The sequence below is a fragment of the Ursus maritimus genome, unplaced genomic scaffold, assembly GCF_017311325.1.
Source record: "Ursus maritimus isolate PB19 unplaced genomic scaffold, ASM1731132v1 scaffold_15, whole genome shotgun sequence".
Classification (NCBI taxonomy): Eukaryota; Metazoa; Chordata; class Mammalia; order Carnivora; family Ursidae; genus Ursus; species Ursus maritimus.
Window position 1 is genome coordinate 3515656 of NW_024423897.1, and position 25426 is coordinate 3541081.

General features: G+C 40.4%; 1 protein-coding gene across 1 annotated transcript in view; it reads right to left on the reverse strand.

The window, feature by feature from the left end:
- Window positions 1–810: 810 nt before the first annotated feature.
- ATP6V0E1 (ATPase H+ transporting V0 subunit e1) overlaps window positions 811–25426 on the reverse strand; it is a 37812-nt gene continuing 13196 nt past the window's right edge. The window contains exons 3-4 of the mRNA XM_008692371.2: window positions 12210–12339; window positions 811–1299 (exon numbers count right to left, since the gene is read on the reverse strand). Coding sequence (XP_008690593.1) covers window positions 12246–12339 — 94 coding nt within the window. The 3' untranslated portion in view covers window positions 811–1299; window positions 12210–12245. The remainder of the gene's footprint in view (window positions 1300–12209; window positions 12340–25426) is intronic.

Consider the following 25426-nt stretch of genomic DNA (forward strand, 5'->3'; position numbering starts at 1 on the left):
AAAAGACCCTTTGCTGAAAATGTAAAGTATGGAGTTGCCTCTCAGGAAAATTCAAAGTTCAAAATAAAAGTCAAGAATGGAAAGAAAGAAACGAAAGCAGGACAGTCCTTTCAACTTGAAACTCTTCTGTTTTAAGAACAGCAAAGCAACGAGTTCAGACAGTTTGGGAGGAATAGAAAAGCACAAACTGCAAAACAGGAAATCCATTCTTGGCTTGGCTGGCTGTCAAAAAGCCATGGGCTGGTGAAAACTCAGATCCATTTAAATTTTTAATTTCTTAAAGCTAATAAAGTCCCCAAATTAGTGAATTATTCAGATGACCGCTACCAAAACACAGAATTCCTGTCCCATCCCAGGCTTTTTAATCCGTCCTGATTTCTCCAGTCCTAACTGTGAGGGTGGGATGGTACAAGGAATTGCCGGTTCCACCTGTGCCTGTGCCGAGTACAGACTCTCTAGCAGCTCGCCATCGTAACCCCTGTTCTACGGACAATGGTCTCACACGGCCTTGTCTTACAGTTCTATGGTCTACAGACCGACCTTACCTCTCCAGACTGTGCATCACCTCTTGAACTTGTAGGGACCTCGATTTCCACACCTTTGATTCCTCCAGTGCCTTGGCTATAGTAAGCGCTCAAATGATGACTAATGATTAAGAGAGTACTCACCAGTCTCCTCAGGTATGTCAAACTACATGACCAGGCTTACATTTCCAACCTCAGTTTGAACTACAAAAATCATTTTTTTTAAGGGCATGATCTAGAGACAGAAAAGCGAACAAAAATGAACTTAATAAACAGTGAAACCAGATTTCCACAGAAAGCAGAAAAATAATTTATTCCAGTAGATGGCAGAAATAAGAAAGTCATCCTGAAAATATACTTTGGTGTAATTCTGTTGGGACAGATATTCCCTCTGAACATACTCTCCTACTGACTGCCCCACTGGGTTCTGTCTTGTGACAGTTTAAACGCTTTGCTGATTCCCATGTTGTGACCAGGCAGGAGTCATCTTCAAGCTCACAGGTTCCAAGGAGAGAGCAATGTATTTCTCAGAAGAATAGCACCTTCTATGTCAGAAGGTGCATAAACATTTTACAGAGTCAGCACAGTTTAGGTTAAGTAGGCACATAATTTGTCAAAATGTAAAAAAGGTGACAGGAAAAAATACTGCATTGTAGAATAAAATATTCAAATGCGGTGTGAATATTTAAGGCAGCTGATGGCCAAAAGAGGCGAGTCAAAGAAGGTGGTCTGGGTTTGGAGTTGATTTTGCATCTAGAGGAATTCTCTTCGTGACCTGCAAAACAAAGCCGTTCTAGTAACTGATCCTTACGCCGTCCTTAAGAGGGCAAAAGGTTAGTAACATCGAGAAAAGTCAATCAGGCCACTAATTTAAAAATATATAGCTACTCAATAAATACTTGAATGAAAAGTGGGCTCAAGTAATGTCCCAGTTTGGGCAGGTTTTGCAGGGCTGTGACAATAGGTCCGATTACCGAGGACATTGCTGAACCCAGGATCACAAGTAACAGTTTGTGTCATGGAAAGCAGGAAGCTGACTCAGACTGATCCTACTGGAATCTAATGAGTGCATGTCAAGAATCTGTATTTGCCCCTTTCCTCTTACAGTTTGCAAACATTTAAAATAGGAATCGTCACGGATCAAACTGATAGCAGAGGTTGCATAAACTCCCTTATATAAAGCTTAAAGGACCGTACAGGGGTGCTGGGGTGGCTCAGTCAGTTAATCGTCTGCCTTGGGCTCAGGTCACGATTTCAGGGTCCTGGGATCAAGCCCCGCATCGGGCTCCCTGCTCAGTGGGGAGTCTGCTCCTCCCCCCTTTGCCTGTGCCCTCTCTCTGTCAAATAAATAAATCTTAAAAAAAGAAAAAATAAAGGACTATATAAACAAAGCCACATATGCTGCTTTCAAAATGAAAAACCAATAACGAGAATATAAAAATTAAGTAAATAGTGGCTTTCAAAGGAAATTTCCACACAAAGCCTGAGTCACTGGAAAAGAAAAGCTGGCTACGGGGTGCCTGGGTGGCTCCGTCAGTTAACAGTCTTCCTTCACAGTTGACCAAGATTAGAGCAGAAATCAATGAATTAGAAACCAGGAGTACAGTAGAGCAGATCAACAGGACTAGAAGCTGGTTCTTTGAGAGAACCAATAAAATTGACAAACCGCTGACAAGACTTATCCAAAAGAATAGAGAAAGGACCCAAATTAATAGAATTATGAATGAAAAAGGAGAGGTCACGACCAACACCAATGAAATTGGAAGGATTACTAGAAACTTTTATCAATAGCTATATGCCAATAAATTAAGCAATCTGGAAGAGATGGAGGCCTTCCTGGAAACCTATAAACCACCAAGACTGAAAGAGGAAGAAACTGATTTTTTAAACAGGCCAATTAATTATGAAGAGATTGAGTCAGTGATAAACAACCTTCCAAATAACAAAACTCCAGGCCCAGATGGTTTTCCTGGGGAATTCTACCAAACATTCAAAAAAAAAATAATACCTATTCTCCTAAAGCTATTTCAAAAAATAGAAACAGAAGGAAAGCTACCAAACTCATTCTATGAGGCCAATATTACCTTGATCCCCAAACCAGGCAAAGACCCCATCAAAAAGGAGAATTACAGACCGATTTCCCTAATGAATACGGACGTCAAAATCCTCAACAAGATCCTGGCTAATAGAATCCAACAGTACATTAAAAGGATTATCCATCATGACCAAGTGGGATTCATCCCTGGGATGCAAGCGTGGTTCAACATTCGCAAATCGATCAGCGTGATACATCATATCAACAAGAAAAGACTCAGGAACCATATGATCCTCTCAATTGATGCAGAAAAAGCATTTGACAAAATACAGCATCCTTTCCTGATTAAAACCCTTCAGAGTGTAGGAATAGAGGGTACATTTCTATATCTCATAAAAGCCATCTATGAAAAGCCTACAGCAAACATTATTCTCAATGGGGAAAAGCTGGAAGCCTTTCCCTTAAGATCAGGAACACGACAAGGATGCCCACTCTCGCCACTATTATTCAACATAGTACTAGAAGTCCTTGCAACAGCAATCAGACGACAAAAAGGGATCAAAGGTATTCAAATTGGCAAAGAAGAAGTCAAAATGTCTCTCTTCGCAGATGACATGATACTCTATATGGAAAACCCAAAAGAATCCACTCCGAAACTATTAGAAGTCATAGAGCAATTCAGTAACGTGGCGGGATACAAAATCAGTGCTCAGAAATCAGTTGCATTTCTATACACGAATAACGAGACCGAAGAAAGAGAAATTAGGGAATCCATCCCATTTACAATAGCACCAAAAACCATACGTTACCTTGGAATTAACTTAACCAGAGACGTAAAGGACCTATATTCTAGAAACTATAAATCACTCTTGAAAGACATTGAGGAAGACACAAAAAGATGGAAAGATATTCCATGCTCATGGATCCGAAGAATTAACATAGTTAAAATGTCCATGCTACCCAGAGCAATCTACACTTTCAATGCTATCCCGATCAAAATACCAAGGACATTTTTCAAAGAACTGGAACAAACAGTCCTTAAATTTGTATGGAAACAGAAAAGGCCCCGAATCTCCAAGGAACTGTTGAAAAGGAAAAACAAAGCTGGGGGCATCACAATGCCGGATTTCGAGCTGTACTACAAAGCTGTGATCACAAAGACAGCATGGTACTGGCACAAAAACAGACACATAGACCAATGGAACAGAATAGAGAGCCCAGAAATGGACCCTCGGCTCTTTGGGCAACTAATATTTGATAAAGCAGGAAAAAACATCCGGTGGGAAAAAGACAGTCTCTTCAATAAATGGTGCTGGGAAAATTGGACAGCTACATGCAAAAGAATGAAACATGACCACTCACTCACACCATACACAAAAATAAACTCCAAATGGATGAAAGACCTCGATGTGAGACAGGAATCCATCAAAATCCTAGAGGAGAACATAGGCAGCAACCTATACGACATCGGCCAAAGCAACCTTTTTCATGACACAAATCCAAAGGCAAGAGAGACAGAAGATAAAATGAATTTATGGGACTTCATCAAGATTAAAAGTTTCTGCACATCCAAGGAAACAGTCAGAAAAACTAAGAGGCAGCCCACGGAATGGGAGAAGATATTTGCAAATGACACTACAGATAAAGGACTGGTATCCAAGATCTACAAAGAACTTCTCAAACTCAATACACGAGAAACAAATAAACAAATCAAAAAATGGGCAGAAGATATGAACAGACACTTTTCCAATGAAGACATACAAATGGCTAACAGACACATGAAAAAATGTTCAAAATCATTAGCCATCAGGGAAATTCAAATCAAAACCACACTGAGATAATACCTTATGCCAGTTAGAATGGCAAAAATTGACAAGGCAAGAAACAACAATTGTTGGAGAGGATGTGGAGAAAGGGGATCCCTCCCACTCTGTTGGTGGGAATGCAAGTTGGTATAGCCACTCTGGAAAACAGTGTGGAGGTCCCTTATAAAGTTAAAAAGTGAGCTACCCTATGATCCAGCCATTGCACTACTGGGTATTTACCTCAAAGATACAGACGTGGTGAAGAGAAGGGCCATATGCACCCCAATGTTCATAGCAGCAATGTCCACAATAGCTAAATCGTGGAAGGAACCGACATGCCCTTCAAGAGATGACTGGAGTAAGAAGTTGTGGTCCATATATACAATGGCATATTACTCAGGTAACAGAAAGAACGAGTTCTCAACATTTGCTGCAACATGGACGGCACTGGAGGAGATAATGCTAAGTGAAATAAGTCAAGCAGAGAAAGACAATTATCATATGATTTCTCTCATCTATGGAACATAAGACCTCGGAAGATCGGTAGGGGAAGAAAGGGATAAAGAAAGGGGGGTAATCAGAAGGGGGAATGAAGCATGAGAGACCATGGACTCTGAGAAACAAACTGAGGGCTTCAGAGAGGATTGCGGTGGGGGATTGGGATAGACTGGTGATGGGTAGTAAGGAGGGCACGTATTGCATGGTGCACTGGGTGTTATACGCAACTAATGAATCATCGAACTTTACATTGGAAACCCGGGATGTACTGTATGGTGACTAACATAATATAACAAAAAAAATTAAAAAAAAAAAAGAGTCTGCCTTCAGCTCAGGTCATGATCCTGGGGTCCTGGGATGGAGCCCGCATCAGGTTCCCTGCTCAGCGGGGAGTCTGCTTCTCCCTCTGCCCCTTCCCTACTACTCGTGCTCTCTCACTCTCAAATAAATAAAATCCTTAAAAAAGAAAAAAGAAGGCAAGCTGGTTATGACACACAATCTGTCAGAATGTTGAGGGTTAGGTCCAGGTGGGCGAGAAGCTAGTTAAACTGGCAAGAGACATGGTTTACAGCCAGGCATGTCTGACAAGACTGAAGGTCACATAGTACATAGGGGATCCGATAAGCCTTTGAGGTTTTCCCAATCAGTGGGCACAACCAGGATAATCCACAGAGCAGTGTGGTAAAATGATAGGTTTCCCAAGGCCCGGGGTCCCTAATGCCCAGAAACAAACACAAGGCTGCTGGTAAGTTTTACTGGAGCCAGCTGGAGCAGTCCAATCACCCTCAATATGGAAAGCACCAGGCTGCTGGACCCACTAAGGAGGGACACTGCTAACAAAATATATTCAACTCAAGATATAATCAGAGGACTGTTTTTACAATGTACTAGGAAAATAACCACATTGGGCCAGGGAGGGGCAATTACCAGAGCTACTGGTTTCTTGTGGCCTCACGGCCTCATAAAACCTTTAATCTAATGATCATTTCCTCTTCTCCTCCTTAGGCCAGCAGAGCAATCCATCTGCACAGACCTGAGTTCTAGGCAGATGATAAATATAACTTGAGAACACTGAAGCAGTGAATACAGATGTTTTTTGTTAATTTTTTATGAAGCACACAGGTTAGACCTCCTCATTGTTTAGACCTTTTTGGACACATGAACAACAACAAAAGGGAAAAATGTCTTCACCTTTGGAAAACCATACAGAAACAGAGTAATCTTCACTTAAGCTCAATGATACTAGTTTGAGATAAATGTGAGTGAGCGTTATGTTAAACGGCATGGACTTGTGGTTTGATTCGGGAGTGAATTAAAGAAGCACATATTCTAATTGTCTCTCTTGACATGAAGTAGCCATTTGGGGGTGGGTGGGGAGGAACTCAACCGAAGTGTCCATGTTCTCATTTTATAAAATAAGGAAATCGCTAAGGCTACGTTCAGATACGACGGGTGAATGAAGACAACATGAAACATATTAAGGGAAGAACAAGCAAATCTGTTCAGGGGAGGATCAGAGAATATTTTTTTTTTTAAAAGATTTTATTTATTTATGTGACAGAGAGACAGCCAGTGAGAAAGGGAACACAGAAGGGGAGTGGGAGAGGAAGCAGCAGGCTCCCAGTGGAGGAGCCCGATGTGGGACTCGATCCCGGAACGCCGGGATCACGCCCTGAGCTGAAGGCAGACGCTTAACGACTGCGCTACCCAGGCGCCCCAGTGAATATTTTTTTTAATCAAAGAACAGGTTTCATTTTTATCTATATTTTTTCATTTTAGATATATTCACAAAAGAATTCCTTCTTTACAATTATGTGTAAGATATGTGTTTATTGTAGATTAACTACAAGAGATATTTAAGCAAACGAAAGCTATGTGTATTTAACATGTCAAGGCAATGCACAAAATGAAGGGGAAAAACTGGAGAGCTAAATACATCTAGGGAGAAAGGAAATCACTTTGAGACCAAGTGGCCAGAAAAGAAAGTACAAGGATTTGCAAACTGGACACTCAAAGAGAAAACATCAGAAAGAATGGAGAGAACAGGTGAATGGAAGCAAAAGAGCAGAGAGAATGTCTGCAGAATAGTGTGTTTACTAATCTGCCTCCTAAATTAACGAATGTCGTAGGGCACTGAGAGGAAAGGCTAAGCAAATTTCATTAGATCAAGAACATGGAAATGGCTGCAAAAGTGGTTTGAAGGCAACTCGGAAGGCCTTGCCCGCCAACTTAGGAAGCTGGACATAACCTGCAGGTTAGCCATTCTTACCTTTTGTGGCTCATGGGAACTTAATTTGGTAACCCTGACAAAAACTGTGCTTACCTCATGTTACAGAGCATTCCAAGGGGCAGGTACCCACTAAACTCAGGGACTTCAAGTTTAAAAAAAAAAACAAAAAACCTGCAGTAGCCTATGGAGAACTACTGAAAGCTTCTGGGGCAAGCAGTGATCTCTTTCAGGAAGTGCTGCAACAGGAAGACAAACAGGGTGCTGTTTGGTAGATACGGTGACTGTAGAGAAGGGGGACCTGATGAACAGCCACTGTAATAACTCGGAGCTGCAATGATCCGAGTCAGAAATTAGGGTGCCCGAAGGAAGAGCAGGGAGGAAGAGCAGACGTAAGAGCCATTAACAGGATCAACCGGCTTCAAGGAAGAGGAGAAGGAAGTGATCAAATAGGTTCTGACTCTTAGTGACAGCGAACCCTGTAACCTCAGGAATTGAAACAAAGACATAACAGTTTGAAGTGGCAGCAGCATATCCGGTCAGAGACAGCAGAGTAAAAGATACACTTTTTAACCAAAAAACACCTTGCACCGTTCAACTCTTCACAAATATGGCTCAATTCCAACCTCTCAACAAATCACAAACCTCTTCAGAGCCCACAGCCGTCCCTGAAATCCCTACTCAGGACCATGCACCTCATGAGCACTCAAATATTTTTGGAATGCATAGAAAAACAGCTCCCCCTGGGCTGAGGCCTAATTACCACTACACTTTATTCCTCTCCCGTCCAGACTCTGTAATAAAATAGAATGTCTGCCCTTCAGGACCACAGTAAGCCATATAAACTCAACTAAAATATTATAATGATGTGGTAAACCAACTAATTTAAAGGATATTGGGGCTAAAGCCAAATCCACTCCAAGGAGCTTGCAAACTAGCATCACACCCCCAAGGCTCTAGGAAGAAGGGCCGTGATAAAAACAGCAATCTTGATGTGACCGTTCCGGAAGCATCTTAGGAATCTAGGAGAGGCAGACCAAGGCTGGCAGGGGGCAGAGATGGAATGAGCGCTGTTCTTAGAAGTACCAGCAAGATTTCCAGCCAGTAAACACAATGTGCTGTAACTCAGTCTATCATCAACACACGAAAGAAAATCGTGGCGATTAAAGTAGCAAAAGATCAGCTAGGTGTTTAACTGTGCTGCTGAAATCAAGTCAATTCCATCCATATAAAATTATTCTAAAGCTTTCATGACTGTTCCTCATTTTCCTCTGCTGAATACCATGTCTGGCTTACACCGCCTACCTTCCAAAATCTGGCCTCTAATCACGCACAAAATCAAACGCTTTTCCTTACCAGATGAAGACAGGCCTAAATCTGGTTTCTGGACTCCGTTATCATCCCACTGTTGTGTAAAAGCACAAAGTTCAAAAGGGAATTTAGCTCAGTCTTTTGATTTACCACAAAGAAAAGTGAAGTCTTGTCACAGGAACAGTTTGCTCCCATGTTAGGCAGAGATTAGATCTCTTTATGTGATAACTCCAAAGGCCTACAGTTATGGTACTACCATAATCACTACCTCAAATGCAGAATAAATGTGACAGGACATTCCTAGTTAGGGTTCTCCTGGCTTATGCCCTCCTGCTTCCTGGCATTTGCTTGTAAAGGAACCACCTTTAATATAAGGGTTTCAAGCAGCCCTGGTTTATGCTGTGGACCAGAGTGCAAACAAGAAATTTGTCAATCAGGTTAACCTGCGTTTGAGAGTTAAGACAAACGAAACCTTCAGATCCACACACTCACTGTTCTTCTGACCCAAAGGGCCCATTTCTCTTTTATTACAAGGGAAGGAAATGAGGCTCAGAGAAGCTAAATGAAAGGCAATGCTGGAAGGAGATCCAACTGAGGCCTGAAAGTCTCTGCTTGAAACCCCAATCAACATCTTTACCTAATATCCACTGTAGTTGAAAGGAAGGATAACAAATAGGAGAAATTTATGGGGGGGGGAGGTAAAAAAAAAAAATCTTGTAAATCAGACAATACTTTGCCCTTTGGGCAAAGACCGAACTCTAAGGAAGAAAAAAAAACAAACCTGACTACTTACCTATCAGATTGGCAAAAATCCAGGCTTGTTAGTGGGAATGTAAAAATGGTATAATCCCTATAAGAAGGTCACGTAGTAATAGGTACAAAAAGCATATATACCTTTAAACCAGATTCAATTTTCATGGAATGTAATCCAAAGATCATCACCAAAATATAAAATGTCATATGTTTAGAATTATACTTTTATCAATAATAGCAAAAGACTAGAAACAATCCAAAAGCTGTAACAATCCAATGGCTATATAAAAAGAATTGAGGAAGATCTCTATACATCGATAAGAGCAATCTCTAGGATATATTGTTCAGTGAAAAAAAGCAAGGTACAGAATAGTATATACAATACGACATCTCTTCTGTAAGAGCTGTGGGGGGGGACATACACTCGTATGTATATATACGTACATACATATAAATCTATATATGTATGTATTTGCTTATCTTGGCAAAACAAAACACAGGAAGAAGAGACCTCTCTGAATGTAACTTGTTTATAATTTTGACTTTGGAAATATGTTTTACATATTCAAAAGACAGTAGCAAATAAAAAAATTACTATGAATTGAACACAAAATAAAACAATCTAATTATATATTAAATTGATAATGATAACAGAAAATAATTATTCCAAGTGACCTCAGAAAACGACATTTTTTTCTTTATTTGTTATAAGGACAAATAAAGCAGCAAAGAAATCCTAAACTGCATTCAATAAACTTAGAGTTAGGGGTGCCTGGATGGCTTAGTCGTTAAATGTCTGCCTTCGGCTAGGGTCATGATCCCAGGGTCCTGGGATCGAGCGCCGCATCAGGCTCCCTGCTCAGTGGGAAGCCTGCTTCTCCCTCTCCCACTCCCCCGGCTTGTGTTCCCTCTCTCACTGTCTCTCTCTCTCTCTCTCTCTGTCAAATAAATAAGTAAATAAATAAATCTTAAAAAAAAAACAAAAAAAGATAAATAAACTTAGTTAGTTAGCTATACTGGTGTTATTTTGAAACTATATGTATTGCAGGGGCGCCTGGGTGGCTCAGCCTTTAAGCGTCTGCCTTCAGCCCAGGGTGTGATCCCAGGGTCCTGGGATCAAGCCCCGCATCAGGCTCCCTGCTCCGCTGGGAGCCTGCTTCTTCCTCTCCCACCCCCCCTGCTTGTGTTCCCTCTCTTGCTGGCTGTCTCTCTCTGTCAAATAAATAAATAAAATCTTAAAAAAAAAAAAAGGAAACTGTATGTATTACAGGATAATGAAGATAAGTAATTATTGTCTGTAGGAGCGAAGATTTTCAGCATATGTGAATGGTACTCAAGTATAAAACCAAAAAAGTAAAAACCACGTAATGTTTAATTTGAATTAAAAGTACTAACATGAGGGGCACCTGGGTGGCTCAGTCGGTTAAGCGTCTGCCTTCAGCTCAGGTCATGATCCCAGGGTCCTGGGATCGAGCCCTGCATTGGGCTCCCTGTGCAGCTGGGTGCCTGCTTTTTCCTCTCCCTCTGTCTGCTGCTCTCCCGCTTGTGCTCTCTCCCTCTCTCTGTCAAATAAATACATAAAATCTTTAAAAAAAAAAAAAGAAAGAAAGGAAGGAAGGAAGGAAGGAAGGAAGGAAGGAAGGAAGGAAGGAAGGAAGGAAGGACTAACATGAACTCATGATCTTTTTCTTCTTAGAACAAACTTCCTGGCTCTGTCCACTGTAAAGGCTTAGAAGCAACAACACCCCAGCAGAAGTGAATGCACCTAACAATCAGATCTTGGTTTTTAAATCCATTTCCCACTGAAAGGAACCACAGCCAGCTGGGCTTGAGGGCCGACCAGTGACCCAGGGATCCTGTCGGTGGGAAATTTAGAAAGCAATCTGAGGAACAGCTGATTCCAAGTCTGAGACAGGAAACACACAGAGAGGTCTGGGATATCTTGATGTTGCCAGTAAGTAAGGAAACTACCAAAGACTAATATCAAAAGGACACAGAAGCCAGTCCAGACAGGCTCCCATAGGCCAAAGAAAGAACAATTGAACATTAGAAGGGTAGTAAATGTAATTGATTAAAATTCAAAAGGGAAGAAAAGAAAACCTCTCTGGATACCCTGGAAGTGACTTGGGCACTAACATCTTACTCTGAAAATTAAAAGAAAAGAATTAAATATGTATACTGCTTTTCCTGTATGATCTATATTTCAAGGTTACTAAATAACCCTAGAATGAGGGTAAGTTCACCTTTATAGAAACATTTCATCTAATCAAATGTAGATGTAATGATGGAACTAGAAAATCACCATTTTGCACTTTCTACTGAAATGTTTACTTCAGGCTAAGATCATCAATGGATAAAATCCGAAGATAAAGGTGGCAGAGAACTTTGCAACTGGAGGAACCAGGCTGCTGTTACCTGAACCCACTGATCATCATAGCATCATGAAAAAAGGAGAGTCAGACACCATGTGTCTCTTGATATGAGTTCACAGTACCACCTAAGAAAACGCTCTTGCCAAAAAGCGGAACCAGAATCTAGACAAGCATTCAGTGCTGACTTCCATTTATCAAAATAATGGAGAAAGAGGAACAAACTAAATGACAGGTTTTCTGACTCTCGGCCAGTGAATAAATCTTTCCACGATACCACTCCTTACCTCTCTGATCTTCTAAACCAAATAAAACCTAAAATTTTAACTCCAGTTTTCAAAGAGCACCTGTCCCTCTCTATCCAAAGCACTCAGAAATGCCCTTCATTTAAAATCTGTCAGCAACTTTAAGAATCCTACAATGTCAAGTATAGTCATGTTCCTGTGTCTGGAAGACTGCATGCAAACTTTATTTAAGTGGCTGGGTAACAGCAGAATTTAAAAGACTCTTATGAATAAATCCTTTGGTAAAGTGAATGGCCTAAGTTCCAAATTTATTTCTGCTCTGCAGATGTTTACTTTTAGCAGTCTGCCCTTGCCAAGTGTTAAAATGGCTGTAGTTTTCTGAGGAAAAGTCAAGGCAACCTCTAGCTGCAACACTGATGTGAAAGGTCAAGGGTATAGTCACCTCAATGATGGAGCCCTGGAGAGCAGGTCTTCCTCCTTAAGGCCAGTGATACTTGAGGTACCAGATGGTTTCATTTTTCAACTGTGGTCCAAAGAGAGGGTTGAGTTGGGCCAGAATTGCAATCAGCCAACTGAAAGAATGATGGGGGAGGAAAAGCAACAACAGAAAGTGGTGAACTTATGCTGGAACATAACCATTTTCAAGCAGGATGAAAATGAATGCTTTAGTAAAATTTAAATCTACTCTGCTCAGACCAAACCTTCCATACACTTAAGTTCAAAAAACACATGGTGCTAATGGGAGCATGTCTTATAACCCATGTTTCAAAGAGTACACCCTGCCTTTGTTTCAATACATAGTGACCAAGCAGTGAAACTTCACCATAGTTGTCTTTTCTCTCATCATCTTAATTCCAAGTATCTAAGATTTCCCGCATTCATAGGAGATCTTTACCTCAGAATATCTTTACCTAACTTCAGTTTAGCATCATCACAACTTCCAAGATCAGGAAGAACGGGTGTTACTTTATCCATTCTCCAAACGCTAAGACCCACAACCAAAAGGACACGCCCATTTTTACTGAGAGCGCCCAGGTTAAATTTCAGCCCACCATCTTTCAATTAGGCTGTAACACTGGAGCTCCCCTTCTCTAATCACCATCACCACTAAAATATGTAACACATCTCTTGGTCCCAGTGGAGCTGAACCAGATGGGTATTTAATTCTCCCAGCTTACTTGAGAACCTAAGCAACAACGCATTCCTCTGTACTATACAGACTAATTATGGAGGAAGCACAGTGGTGTTACACACTACCTCAAGGTTAAAAGTGAAAAAAGCACATAGTCAAAACTGTCTTTAAAATTTTCTTCTACAGCTCGCCAAGTTCTGAATAAATGGTTTTATGTCTGATACAGTGATACATACAACCAGCGAAGTCTGAGAATCACTGAGCTAAGACCAAATCAAAGAACAAAAAGGAAGATAATGCACAAATATCTGGCCATTCAAACCATTCCCTGTTTTACTTATTAAACAAATATTTAATGAGCACCTACTAGGTTCCAGGCCCAGGGATACAAAGGAGAAAATGAACTGTCACTACCTTCACAAAGTTTATATAATAGAATGTCAGGAAGGAAATACAGTAGGATGAAGGAATAGAGAATGATGGAGGTAGTCATCAGGAAAGGCCTCTCCAAGGAGGTAACATTAGAGCCGAGAGCAGAATGAAGCAGAATACACACTGTCTTTCACCTCTCTGTAATATACATGAAGTGATTAGAGAATCTCTCTCATTTTGCAGGGAGAAGGTATGGTAAACAAGCCCAGCCTCCATCGACTGATCTGGGAGAGGAGATGTTCGTAATATAATCTGACGCAGCTATTCTCTGTGCACAGAATGGGGGGAACTGCTTTCCAAGGAAAAGGAGAGATACTGCTACAGGAGTCTCCTTCTAAAATTTTAGCACTTTAAATTCCCCTATAAGAGAGGAACCAGCCAAACCCAACCAGGCTGTTACCCGGTTACATCTCTTTTCTTCCAGTTGCTGTCATTTTTAGAACTCTTCCAGTCAAAGGATCAAACAGCTGATTCTGATCACCAATGACCAGACTGCTGGAGAATCTGCCAGCACTGCGCCCGCCCGAAGCTTGCACCTACAGAAACAAATGTACCCGCCCCCCCCCCGCCCCACCCCACAGAAGGTGGTTTTGTGACAGGAAACCCGATACCTGAGGAAATCAGGCCAAAACAGATACCCCAGGCTGACTCACTTTATAAACAAAAAGCTAATTCAGATGAGACGCTCTGATCGGTCCTTAGAATGAGAATATTAAACACAAACAAAATACCCAGACTTGTAGCTGAGGTCACATCTGACACTGTGAAACAAAGAAAGAGGATAGCAGAGGCAGACACGTTGAAAAGCTCTGTGACTGCAGTGAACACTAATGGTGCGGAGCTAAGAGTCATGGAAAATTCCACACAGACCCAGGACTTCCCCAATCCCAGCAGGCAATAGAGGCTGACTGTAAAAACAGTCGTTCATCCTTTCGTAAGAGACTGAAATAACTGGCCAATGCATAGAAGTACTAGATAAAAACTATGCTAGAACCTAAACTGATCTCTTTTTTTCATCGAAAAAATGTATAGAATGAAATAAAAGCACCACCTCCCGGCACTTCGTATGATGCTGAATAGCAGTGCGCCTCAATCCTGGCTGCTCATTGTAATCACCCAGGGAGCTTTAAAACATACGGATGCTATGCTTCACCTGTAATCTTTCTTTTAATTCTCCCACAATACAGTTAAGGAAACCGAGGCAGAGAGAGGTTAAATGGTTTGCCTGTGGTTATAATATTAAGCAGGTGGTAGTAGCTCCTGAACCAGAATGAGGTTAGACTAATGTTCCCCCTACAAAAGTTATCTTCTGAAATATTTTTTAATGGACAACATTTCAGGAGGCATCCATTTAACTATATCTAATCTGTCTGGGAGTTAAGGAGACAAAGAATCCATCTGCTGATTGCTGAAGAAGTCCATCACAAGCCTTTGTTACCTGAGGTAAAGCAAGAATATCCTAAATCAAGAACAAAGTCTACTTTGCTTGTTCAGATCAGGATTCAGAAACTTTCTAAAATTTAATTTTACATACTACTCTTAATGTTTCAAATCAAGCAAAACATCTCACTTAAAAACAAAACAAATCAAAACAAACCAACAAACTACAATTCAAGAAAATTCCTTGGAAAAAGCCCAGGTCAGTTCACTTGAAATTTCATGGAGGAATTTTCCCCCTCTAACCAGCTGAGCTCTGTGCCTGCCCTTCTGACTACCGCCTGACTTAAAATTTCCCTTCAAAGCTGATAAACACGGTGGAAAATTGGAAGGAGAAAAAAAATCCACTCTGAATTGATGGAAGTGGGTGGAGGAAGAGATCATATTCCAATGAATCTATTATTTCATGTGTCCAAGAAAAGAGAACTAAGTGTACCCTTTACATTTGCTCAAACTATTCCACATCTCTCCATAAGCTGAAGGCCAGCCTAATAACTAACCATCTGAAATTATTCAAACTATTGAGGCAGTTATGGTGTGGTAACATATTTCAGAGAACTGCAGGGCTGGAATGGACCAGAGGTCAAGTCCATGTTCCTCATTTTAATGAGGAAGAAACTAAGTGCTAGGGAGCTTAACACCCCACAGTGAATCAGTGATAACGTTGGAAGAGGAACCCACAACTCCTGAGTCCCACTACGTCAGGCTGCTTCCACAGCATACTAAGGGCAAAACAAATCAAGCAGCCCCGGAGCTCCTAATTAATTCCACAACCATTTACCAATGCAAAGATTAACTGGTTAAGGGGCCAACCCTCCAGGGGCTCATGAGCCTGTGAGAGACAAGGCAAGGTTAGCAGCAGAGTGTGCTTTAAATAACATATGCATGGGAGCGTTTATTCTACAAACACTCCCTGCACACTTATCATGAGCTCAGCTCTTGGTTATTAGAATTCTCCAAGCGCAAAATACGCCCTCCCCACTGAAAAGGCTATATCCAGATCTCTCAAATCTTGCTTTGTTTTTTTTTGTTCCACACTCAGACATGAGAACAGGGAACAAAGGAATGGTTACTTCTTGGTGATGCAGACATCAAGTGGGTAACTGTCTGGCTTCCCTGTTGGAATGGGTTAAGTCCGGCTAGGACTTCTCTTCTGAACCCACTGTCCCCCCAGTGAGGGCCAGGATAGGAATGACCTCTATCAGTGGGCTCCTGAAGAAAAAGCAGAGATGCAGGAGAGGGATTTGCCTTATCTCCACTGAAATGACCTCTGTCATATCCCCTCATCCCAAACGACACAAATTCTTTCATGGGCAGCAATATTATTAGACACCACTAGAAAATATAGCCTTTATCAATGGATGAATGAATAAAAAGATTACAGTATACACACACACACACACACACACACACACACAGGAGTATTATTCAGCCATAAAAAAGAATGAGATCTTGCCAGTTATGACAACATGAATGGACTTCGAGGGCATTATGCTAAGTGAAATAAGTCAGAGAAAGATAAATACTATATGATCTCTCTTACATATTTTATATGTATTAAAAAAAACAAGCTCATCGATAACAGAGAACAGATTAGTGGTTGCCAGAGGCGGGGTGTAGGGGATGAGAGAGAGGGGTGAATTGCGTGTTTTTGTTTTAAATAAATTGAATTTTAAAAATGAAAGCTTTTATTATTACTATAGAGAGGCAGAAAAAAATATGAAATTCAATATTAGACAAAACCACATTTCAATTCCAGCTACACCAAATATTAGTGGAGTGACTCCAGGCAAGTGACCTTACAAACTGAGCTTCAGTTTCCCCTTTTGTAAAGTGAAGATTATAACCTGTCTCAAGATGTTAAGAATTAAACAGATAATACATGAAACTGCTCTGTGTAGTAGCGGACAACTAGATGTTCTAAGTACTAGTTATTCCTTCTTCTTCTCTGTGAGACAGCCACAGAATGAAATACAACCTATTTACTTTACAAAGGAGTTTCTCATGTAACAATGAGTCATCTCATCTCCACCCCCAGCCCTCTGTGGTAGGCAGAATTCTAAGATATTCCCCCAAGATTCCCATTCCCTGGTATGGGACACACCCTGTCTAAACCCAGCGTGGTGAGTGAGGTGGGACAGTCACTCCCAAGACTAGGTTGTGTTAGATTGTACTGCTGGCTTTAAGGGAAATTACCCTGAGTGGACCCGACCTAATCAGGTGAGCCCTTAAAAGGGGTGGGACGCTCTCCCCGATCAAAGAACTTAGGAGCATGTGTATCATTTATGCATTTATTGCCGATCAGTTCTGAACACACCCTTTAATAGGTGCTCTGTAATAAGCAACTGAATTCCCTTCTCTCCTTTACAGTAACATGACATTCAGCTTTCTCAGTAGAGGGAGCTGGAGGGACACGGCGGGCGTGGGCTGGAAGTTGGTAGAGTTGGTGTGTGAATATTCCGTGGAGCCTGCATAGACTCAGGCCTGGAACACAGTCACGCTTAGATCTGGTAGCCTCAGCCTGGAAATAAACTTCCTGCAGTCCTCCTGACAGGGAAACCAGAGCCCCTGCATGGCCTACATGCTCTGAAGGCCTCCCGCTCGCACTGGCACAGGGAATCCCACCCATCCACAGACTGCCCACTCTCCTGCCTGTACTCCAGAGGGTGGCCTACTGCTTGTCCACCAACTCCAGACCAACTCCAGCCCGCCCAAACCAATGAAATTCTCTGCTATCAAGTGGGCTGAACCACACTTTCTCCAACAAGGTCTGATTCCCTTCCAAGTTTGTCCTTCCTTGGGTACTCTCCCTCAGCCCTAGAGTACCATAAATAGTTTCCTTATATCTTACAGTTACTCTTTTGTTGTACTGAATAGTAATTACGTTAAATTTCCCATTTAACCTACTGTGTGGTTTCTATCTCCTAGTTATTTCTACCTCCAGATCATTACAGGATGAGAAAGATTTGACACAAAGGAGATTCTCTATCGTTCACTTTGAAGATGCAAGGGCCACATGGAAAACTAGGAACTGAGAGCAGTGACCAACTAGTAGCCAGCAAGGAAAAGGGACCTCAGTCCAACAACCAATTCAAAGGAACTGAATTCTGCCACAGCCACAGGAGCTTAAAGACGGGCCACAAACTCCAGATGAGAAGGCACAAACCTTCCACTAACCTTATCCCAACCTTATCTCTATCAGGGCCCTTTCACTACCATAGGAATATGCCCTATTTTTGCCAGCTCTATACTTGAAATATCGTTTCTTTTCTCCATACTTTCTATACCAGGACTTCCAGTTCAAAGTCTGTAACAATCCCCTTTTCTCCCAAATCATAAAGGAAAACAGTATAAAGTCAAAGTAAGAAAAGTATACTTTTTCATACAGCAGATGAGAATATGCTGGGCCAGATTCCTAGATTTCTCTCCCACTATAAACAGTCAAGATGTCCAGCTATTTTTAATATATCCATGATAGATATGTAAGCAGTTCTCAGACCAAGAAACTGAGTGAAGGCAAGTACCCAGAGAGGAAAACAAAGTGATTATAGGTTGCCTTCCGCACCTTGAGAGCACAGACTAAAACCAGATAACTTGAGCTTTTATCTTCAGACCTCCCAGGGCATGGGAAACAGTAGACAAAGCCCAGGGCCCACTTAAGGTAGAGAATCTAATACAAGTTTCACATCCCATCCCCACAAAGCTGAGGTGCCAAAGGGCTATATCTCAAGGTACAGATAAATCAGTCAGAATCCCTGAAGAAGAATGATAGGAAAATCAACCGTCTCAAATATAAGCATCAAGAAGGAAGTAGAAAAACACTGCCACTGAAAATTAGCCTTAATGGAAGTTTGTAACTCAAATTCATACTACATATTTAAAAAAAAACCAAACAAACCCACATAACAAAAAATTTTACTTAATTTGATCCCACACGGGTGAGGCCTTTGGCACTTGGTAGAAGCAATGTAAATCTTTTCTGGAGAAGCCCACTTTCATAGTAGGCCTCAAAAAAGTCATACACATGGAACTATAGAACAGATGGCTACAAAATATTATAAAATACATATGGCACCATGAGTGAGAGGGACCGAAGAGAGCAGAGAGCTGACACCAGACATGGATTACAGATAAGCTGTCTGCTATGTTTCAAGAAATAAGTATGAAATATGAACAGGGAGAAATGGGGAAAGGAGGGAGGAGGGGGGATATCAAAACTGTAAAAGCAGCAAAAAAGAACACCTACAGAAATGAAAAATACAATACCTGAAAATAAAAAAAGGCAAGTGGTGAAGTTCTGCTCTGATAAAGCAGAGTAGCTTATACCATACTCATCCTATAGTGATTATAAACTCTTAACAAAATATGAAAAACAACTACTTGATGGTACTAGAGAATGTCCAAAAGCAGGTAGAAACTAGAGGGGATTCAATCCTTAAAGAAAGAAGTCACACCAGGGTTCCTGGGTGGCTCAACTGGTTAAGCATCTGACTTTCAACTCAGGTCATGATCTCAGGGTCATGAGATTGAGCCCCGTGTCGGGCTCCGCACTGGGTGTGGAGCCTGCTTAAGATTCTCTCTCCCCTGCCCCACTGCTTGTGCATGCACTCGTGCCCTCTCTATCAGAAAGAAAAAAAGGAAGAAAGAAGAAAAAAAAAAGAAAGAAGCCACACCAATACCTTTCTATAGCATTTCTCCTGAAAACACTGTCCAGTCCACGTGTGGGGCAAGATAATTGAAACTCAAGCAAGAAGCTGCAGTTTTATTGGCTTGGGTATCAGAAGATGAAGTTCAGAGCTGCCAGAACAGCTAGAAATAAAAAAGGGAAATCTCAAAAAGGAAGGTGCCACAAAGGGGAGCCCCAAAGTCTGTGTATAAATTTCCCTTAACCCTTGGCTGATCCCTGAACTCTAGGAAAATGCCAAGGACTGCGGAAAACACCTGGAAGTCTGAAAGGATGGAGGGGAAATTTCAGCTGCTGCCTACCACCAGAAGAAAGAGTATTCAGAGTCTGAAGTTAGAAGGACTTGGTAAACACCTCAGATTTTCCATTGAAATCCCAGAACCAGAAGGGGTACACTTTAATGGAGAATTCAATTCTAATCTAAGGGCAAAACTGACATAGATCTGCCCCCAACAAAGTAAAAAACCAACTCTCCACAAGTTTAAGGTGATCAATTAATAATTTAACTGTTACAACAAAATTTAATCTTTCTCAGAGGAACAAAGTAGAATCCAGAGTCTCTGTCATCTACAATATACAGTATTTAGTAAACAACAGTCATGCCCCCCCAAAAGAAATATAATCAATAATCAAGAACAAAGGGATCAACAGAATTCCACACCATTCCAAAATAATACAGATGTTGTCATTAAAAAATAATGATTTTATAGCAGCTATTACAAATCTGTTTAAAGCCTAAAAGAAAAACTCACTATAAAGAACAGATTGGGAATGTCAGAACATAAATTAAAACCACAAAAAAAACCCAAATGGAGCTTCTAGAACTAAAAGGTATAATACACAAACTAAAACTCTCTGGAGAAAGCAGAAGAAACAGTCAGTGAACCTAAAGACAGATCAACAGAAACTATCTAATCTGAAGAAATAAGAGGAAAAAATATTGGAAAAAAAAAATCAGTCAAACATAGGTGCAACCGGAGTCTCAGGAGAAAAACAATACAGCAGAAGAAAACAAAAGACACACAGGCTGAAATTTTCTCAAATTTGATGGAAAACATTAACTTACAGATTCATATAGCTCAGCAAACTCCAATGAGAATAAACTCAAAGAAGACTACACCTAAACACATCATAGTCAAATTGCTAAAACCAAAGATAAAGAGAAAATCTTGATAACATTCAGAGGAAAAAGAATGCATAAGGAGGAACAATTATTCAGATTACAGCTGAATTCTCAGCAGAAACAACGGAGTCCAGAAGACAACGGAAGAGCATCTTTAAAGTCATCTAAAAGGGAAAAAAAATCCTGTCAACTCAGAATTCTATATTCAGAAAAACTATCCTTCAAAAATAAGCATGAAAAAAAGACATTTTCAGGTAAATGAAAGATGAGTGAATTTGTTATCAGCATACCTGTCCTACAACAAATACTATAGGAAGTTCTTCAGACTAAAGAGATAGCAGATAAAAATTCAGACTAAGAGGATGTCAGATAGAAACTTGAATCTACAAAAATAAGGAACTCTAGAGAAAGGGTAAACATGTGGGCAAATACAGAAGACTTTCTCTCTTAATTTCTTTATAAGACATGATTCTTTAAAGTAAAAATTGAAACACTGCAGTGTTTTGCTACATACATAGATGTAAAATATATCATAATCATGGCACAAATGATGTAGAGTAAATGGAATTATATTGTTGCAAAGCTGTTATATTTTATCTGAAGTGGTTCGGTATTAACTCTAAGTACTCTATGAAAAGTTAACAACACATATTGTAATCTCTAGAGCAACACTAAAAAGAAAAATGCTAAAAAGCACAGCAAAAATAATCCATTAATGCAAAATAAAGCACACAAGGAGGGCAATGTAATGAACGCTGGGTGTTATATAAGACTGATGAATCACTGGGATGCCTGGGTGGCTCAGTTGTTAAGTGTCTGCCTTTGGCCCAGGGCGTGATCCCAGGGTCCTGGAACGGAGCCCCACATTGGGCTCCTTGCTCCGCTGGGAGCCTGCTTCTTACTCTCCCACTCCCCCTGCTTGTGTTCCCTCTCTCGCTGGCTGTGTCTCTCTCTCTCTCTGTCAAATAAATAAATAAATAATCTTAAAAAAAAAAAAAAAAGACTGATGAATCGCTCAACTCTACCTCTGAAACTAATAATAAGGCATAAAAGAACAGAGGAACAAAAAACTAGATGAGACAAACAGAAAACAACAAAACAGTGGACCCAAACCTAGCTATGTCAACAATTACATTAATTATATATGAAATATCCAATCAAAAGGCAAAGGCAGTCAGAATGGACAAAAAAGACAGAGCTATATGCCGTATGTAAAAAGGCACTTTTTAAATATAAAGACAGATATAATGACCATAAGAAAGGTGGTATGATTATCAATATCAGACAAAGTAAAAATTGAGTCAAGGAGTATTACCAAGGATAGACAGGGATACTTTACAATGATAAAAATGTCAATTCATTGGAAGACATAACAATCGTGAATGTACATGCTCCTAATAACATAGCTTCAAACATATAAAACAAAAATGGAAATTAAAAAGCGAAATACAGAAAAATATGCAATAACTAATGAGTTTAACACCTTCTTTCAGTAATTACTAAAAGTGACCAAAAAACTCAACAAAGATATAGAAGATTTGAACTACCTTGACCTGACATTTATAAAACACACCACACTCAACAACTGCAAAATAGACAATCTTCTGAAGTACACACGAAATGATCATCATGATAAACCATTATGCTAGGCTGTAAGACGAGCCCCAATTGCGTAAGACTGGAATCTTACACAGTATATATTCGGATAAGGTATCCAGAAAAGCACCAAATATTTAAAAATTAATGAAAAACACAGTGTCATCAAAATTTGTAGGCTGTGGCTAAAGCAATACTTAGAAGGAATTTTATTGCATTAACTGCTTACATTTAAAAAACAATGAAGGTTTAAAATCATTTATCTAGTCTCCACTGTAAGAAGTTAGAAAAAGAGCAAATTAAACCCAAATTCATGAGAAGGAAGGAAATAAATAAAAAGAAAATCTAAATGAATGGAAATATATACCATGTTCAGGATCAGCAGACTCAGTATTGTTAATGTCCGTTCTCTCCAAACTCATCTATAGATTCAGCACAATGCCAACTAAAATCAACAGGCGTTTTTGGGGTAGAAACCAACAAGATGTTTCTAAAAATTTATATGGGTATTTTAGAATAGCCAAATAATCTTAAAGGACGAACATGGAGGACTTCAACTTCTTGACTTCAATATAAAACTAAATACTCGAGCGTATGGTATTGTGATAAGGCTAGACAGAGATTAAAAAACAGAAGAGATCATCCAGAAATAGATTCATACATATATGGTCAAATCGCTTTGAACTAAGATGCCAAAGCAGTTTAATGGAGAAAGGAAGATCTTTCCAGCCCACAATGCAGCAACAACTGAATATCCATACCACCAAAACAAACCAACAGCAATGAAAAAACAAAGCTTGGCCCCACCGTTCTAGTGCCTGTGACCTTTGCAAGCAGTCATACCTAACTGCCAAAATCTCTCCAAGTGTCAACCTGTCATGGACAGCCTTCATGTCCAAATCCTCACCCAGTAATGGAACTTCAAGAACTCAGTTCAACAGGTCCCATATCTTTGTTTACCTCAATCCCCCCCCCCCCCAACCCCCCCCCCCCCAAACCTTCCCGGACCATCTGTTATGACCCAATTCCATCCCCGGACTACTCTGCTCGTCTCACCACTAGACCCAACTTCTACTCTTCCCTTTCTTCCAAATCCTTCCATTATGTTCTCTGTAACTTGCTTAATGATCCACCACTCACTGACATACTTCCTTCTATTCTAACACTTCCCATTGCCTCCCCCTCCCCCTGAGACTCTCTCAAGCAGAAGTTATTCTTATACCAGATAACCTAGGCTTTGGCAATGGGGTAACTTCTTTGCTCCCCTGTGCTGCCTCCACACAATTCTCTCTCACTCTTGTGAAAACCTGACTTCTCCTTTGGGGTCCATGCCTGCAGATTTTACTACCTTCTCATCCCTTCATACATCTTGTGAGAATTCCTTTTTTTTTTTTTTTTTTAAGATTTATTTATTCATTTGAGGAGAGGAGGGGCAGGGGGAGAGTGAGAGAATTTCAAGCAGGCTCCCTCCTGAGTGCAGAGCCTGATGCCAGGTTCGATCTCCTAACCCTGAGATCATGACCTGAGCTGAAACCAAGAGTTAAGACTCTCAATCAACTGAGCCAGGCGCCCCCCGTCATGTGGGAGTTCTAAGCTGAAAGGATTAAGAGCAGCAGGGCCTCATACTTCAGGAACAAATTTAATTTGAGATACCCACTGTTTGCCATTATTGATGACACCACTTCCTTTTATTAGCAGACATCACCAAATGAGGTAGGAGACACAAAAAAATCACTAATCTGTGGAGAGACAGAGAGAGACGTCTCACCTATAAAAATACATTTCCTGAAGGAACCTCAAAGCTAGAGGTGAAGACAGAGACAGCTAACAGAAGGCCAAATAAAACACATACTTCCTCTGACCAAAGATGGGGCAATATGAAGATCAACGAGGACATTAATTATACTGTATTGAAATACATCAAATATGTCTAAATGTATCAGGTCATAATGATATAAATACAAAACGAAAATCACTGTCCACCCTTAGAAGATGCTAGGGAACCCAATTCATTATTTTGAAAACTGGTAAGTAAAGAGAAAACCACACATAGAACCTAGCATTCCTTTATGAACAGTTTTCAGTTATCTGGATAATGAAATTGTAGATGAAGTAAATATTTACGGATGTATTCTAGCTAATGAATAAACAAATTATAGATAGATAATATCATCAGTGATACCAACAACACAAATGAGACATTATGTATCCCCTGATGGAGGTATCAACACCATTTATGAAACAGACTTACCAAAAAAATGAACCTGAATGTGATCTAGCCCCTAGATGACTACCAACTTACAGGAAAAAAACAAAGAACAAAAGAACAATACGTTAAATAACACCACGGGTGTGCAATTAACAAGGACCACTCTCTGAAGAACTATGCGACAAACCACCTGGTTTTTTTCTATTAACATGTGCAAAAAAGAAAGAAAGACAGACAGACGGACGGACAGACAAATGGAGAAGAAACCGATAAAGAGAGACTTGGGAGGCACATTCACCAGATGCAATGTGTGGTCTTTATAAACATCTTCATTCAAATACATTGTAAAATAAATAGTGAGACAACTAGGGCAATTTAAACATATTTGATGATGTAAAGGGATTAACTTTTTCTGTGTGTGATAATAGTATTGTAGTTACACATGGAAAAAGAATGATCATCTTTTAGACATATCTACTGAAATACTTATAAGCTCAAAATAATCTGGGGTAGAGTGGGAAAGTGTGTGGAGATGGAATAGGATTGGCCATGAGTTGGCAATTTTTGAATATGAGTGACAGGTAGGTAGACAAATTTTTGTAAAGAGCATATAGCAGGTTTTAAAAGTTCAAAAGCAGAAAGTTAAAAAAAAAAAAAAAAGTGCTATAGTAAAGAGCATCCCAGAAACTGACCAGCCTGTGGCTACTTGGTTGGAAATCAAAGTCGAACACCTTGGGAGGTGATCACATCTTGTGCCCAAACTGCTCTAGAGCCAGGACCAAAGCAAGGCTGGGCTCAGCTGTGGATCTGCACATTCTTGCACAAGTGGGACAAAGTTCCTGTAGGCTGTGTAGGTCCTTGTGCGATGGGCAGTATTAGGGGGCTGGAGAGGTGAGTGAGGGGAACTCGTTTAGGGTCACAGAATAGGGCCTATGGGAATAAGTAGATGAGGGAACCACTTTGGGAAGTGACTGAGGCTTTTCTGGCTTTTTATTTGTTTACTGTCTGTCTCGCCTCACTAAAGCGGGCAGGGGACTATGTCTGTC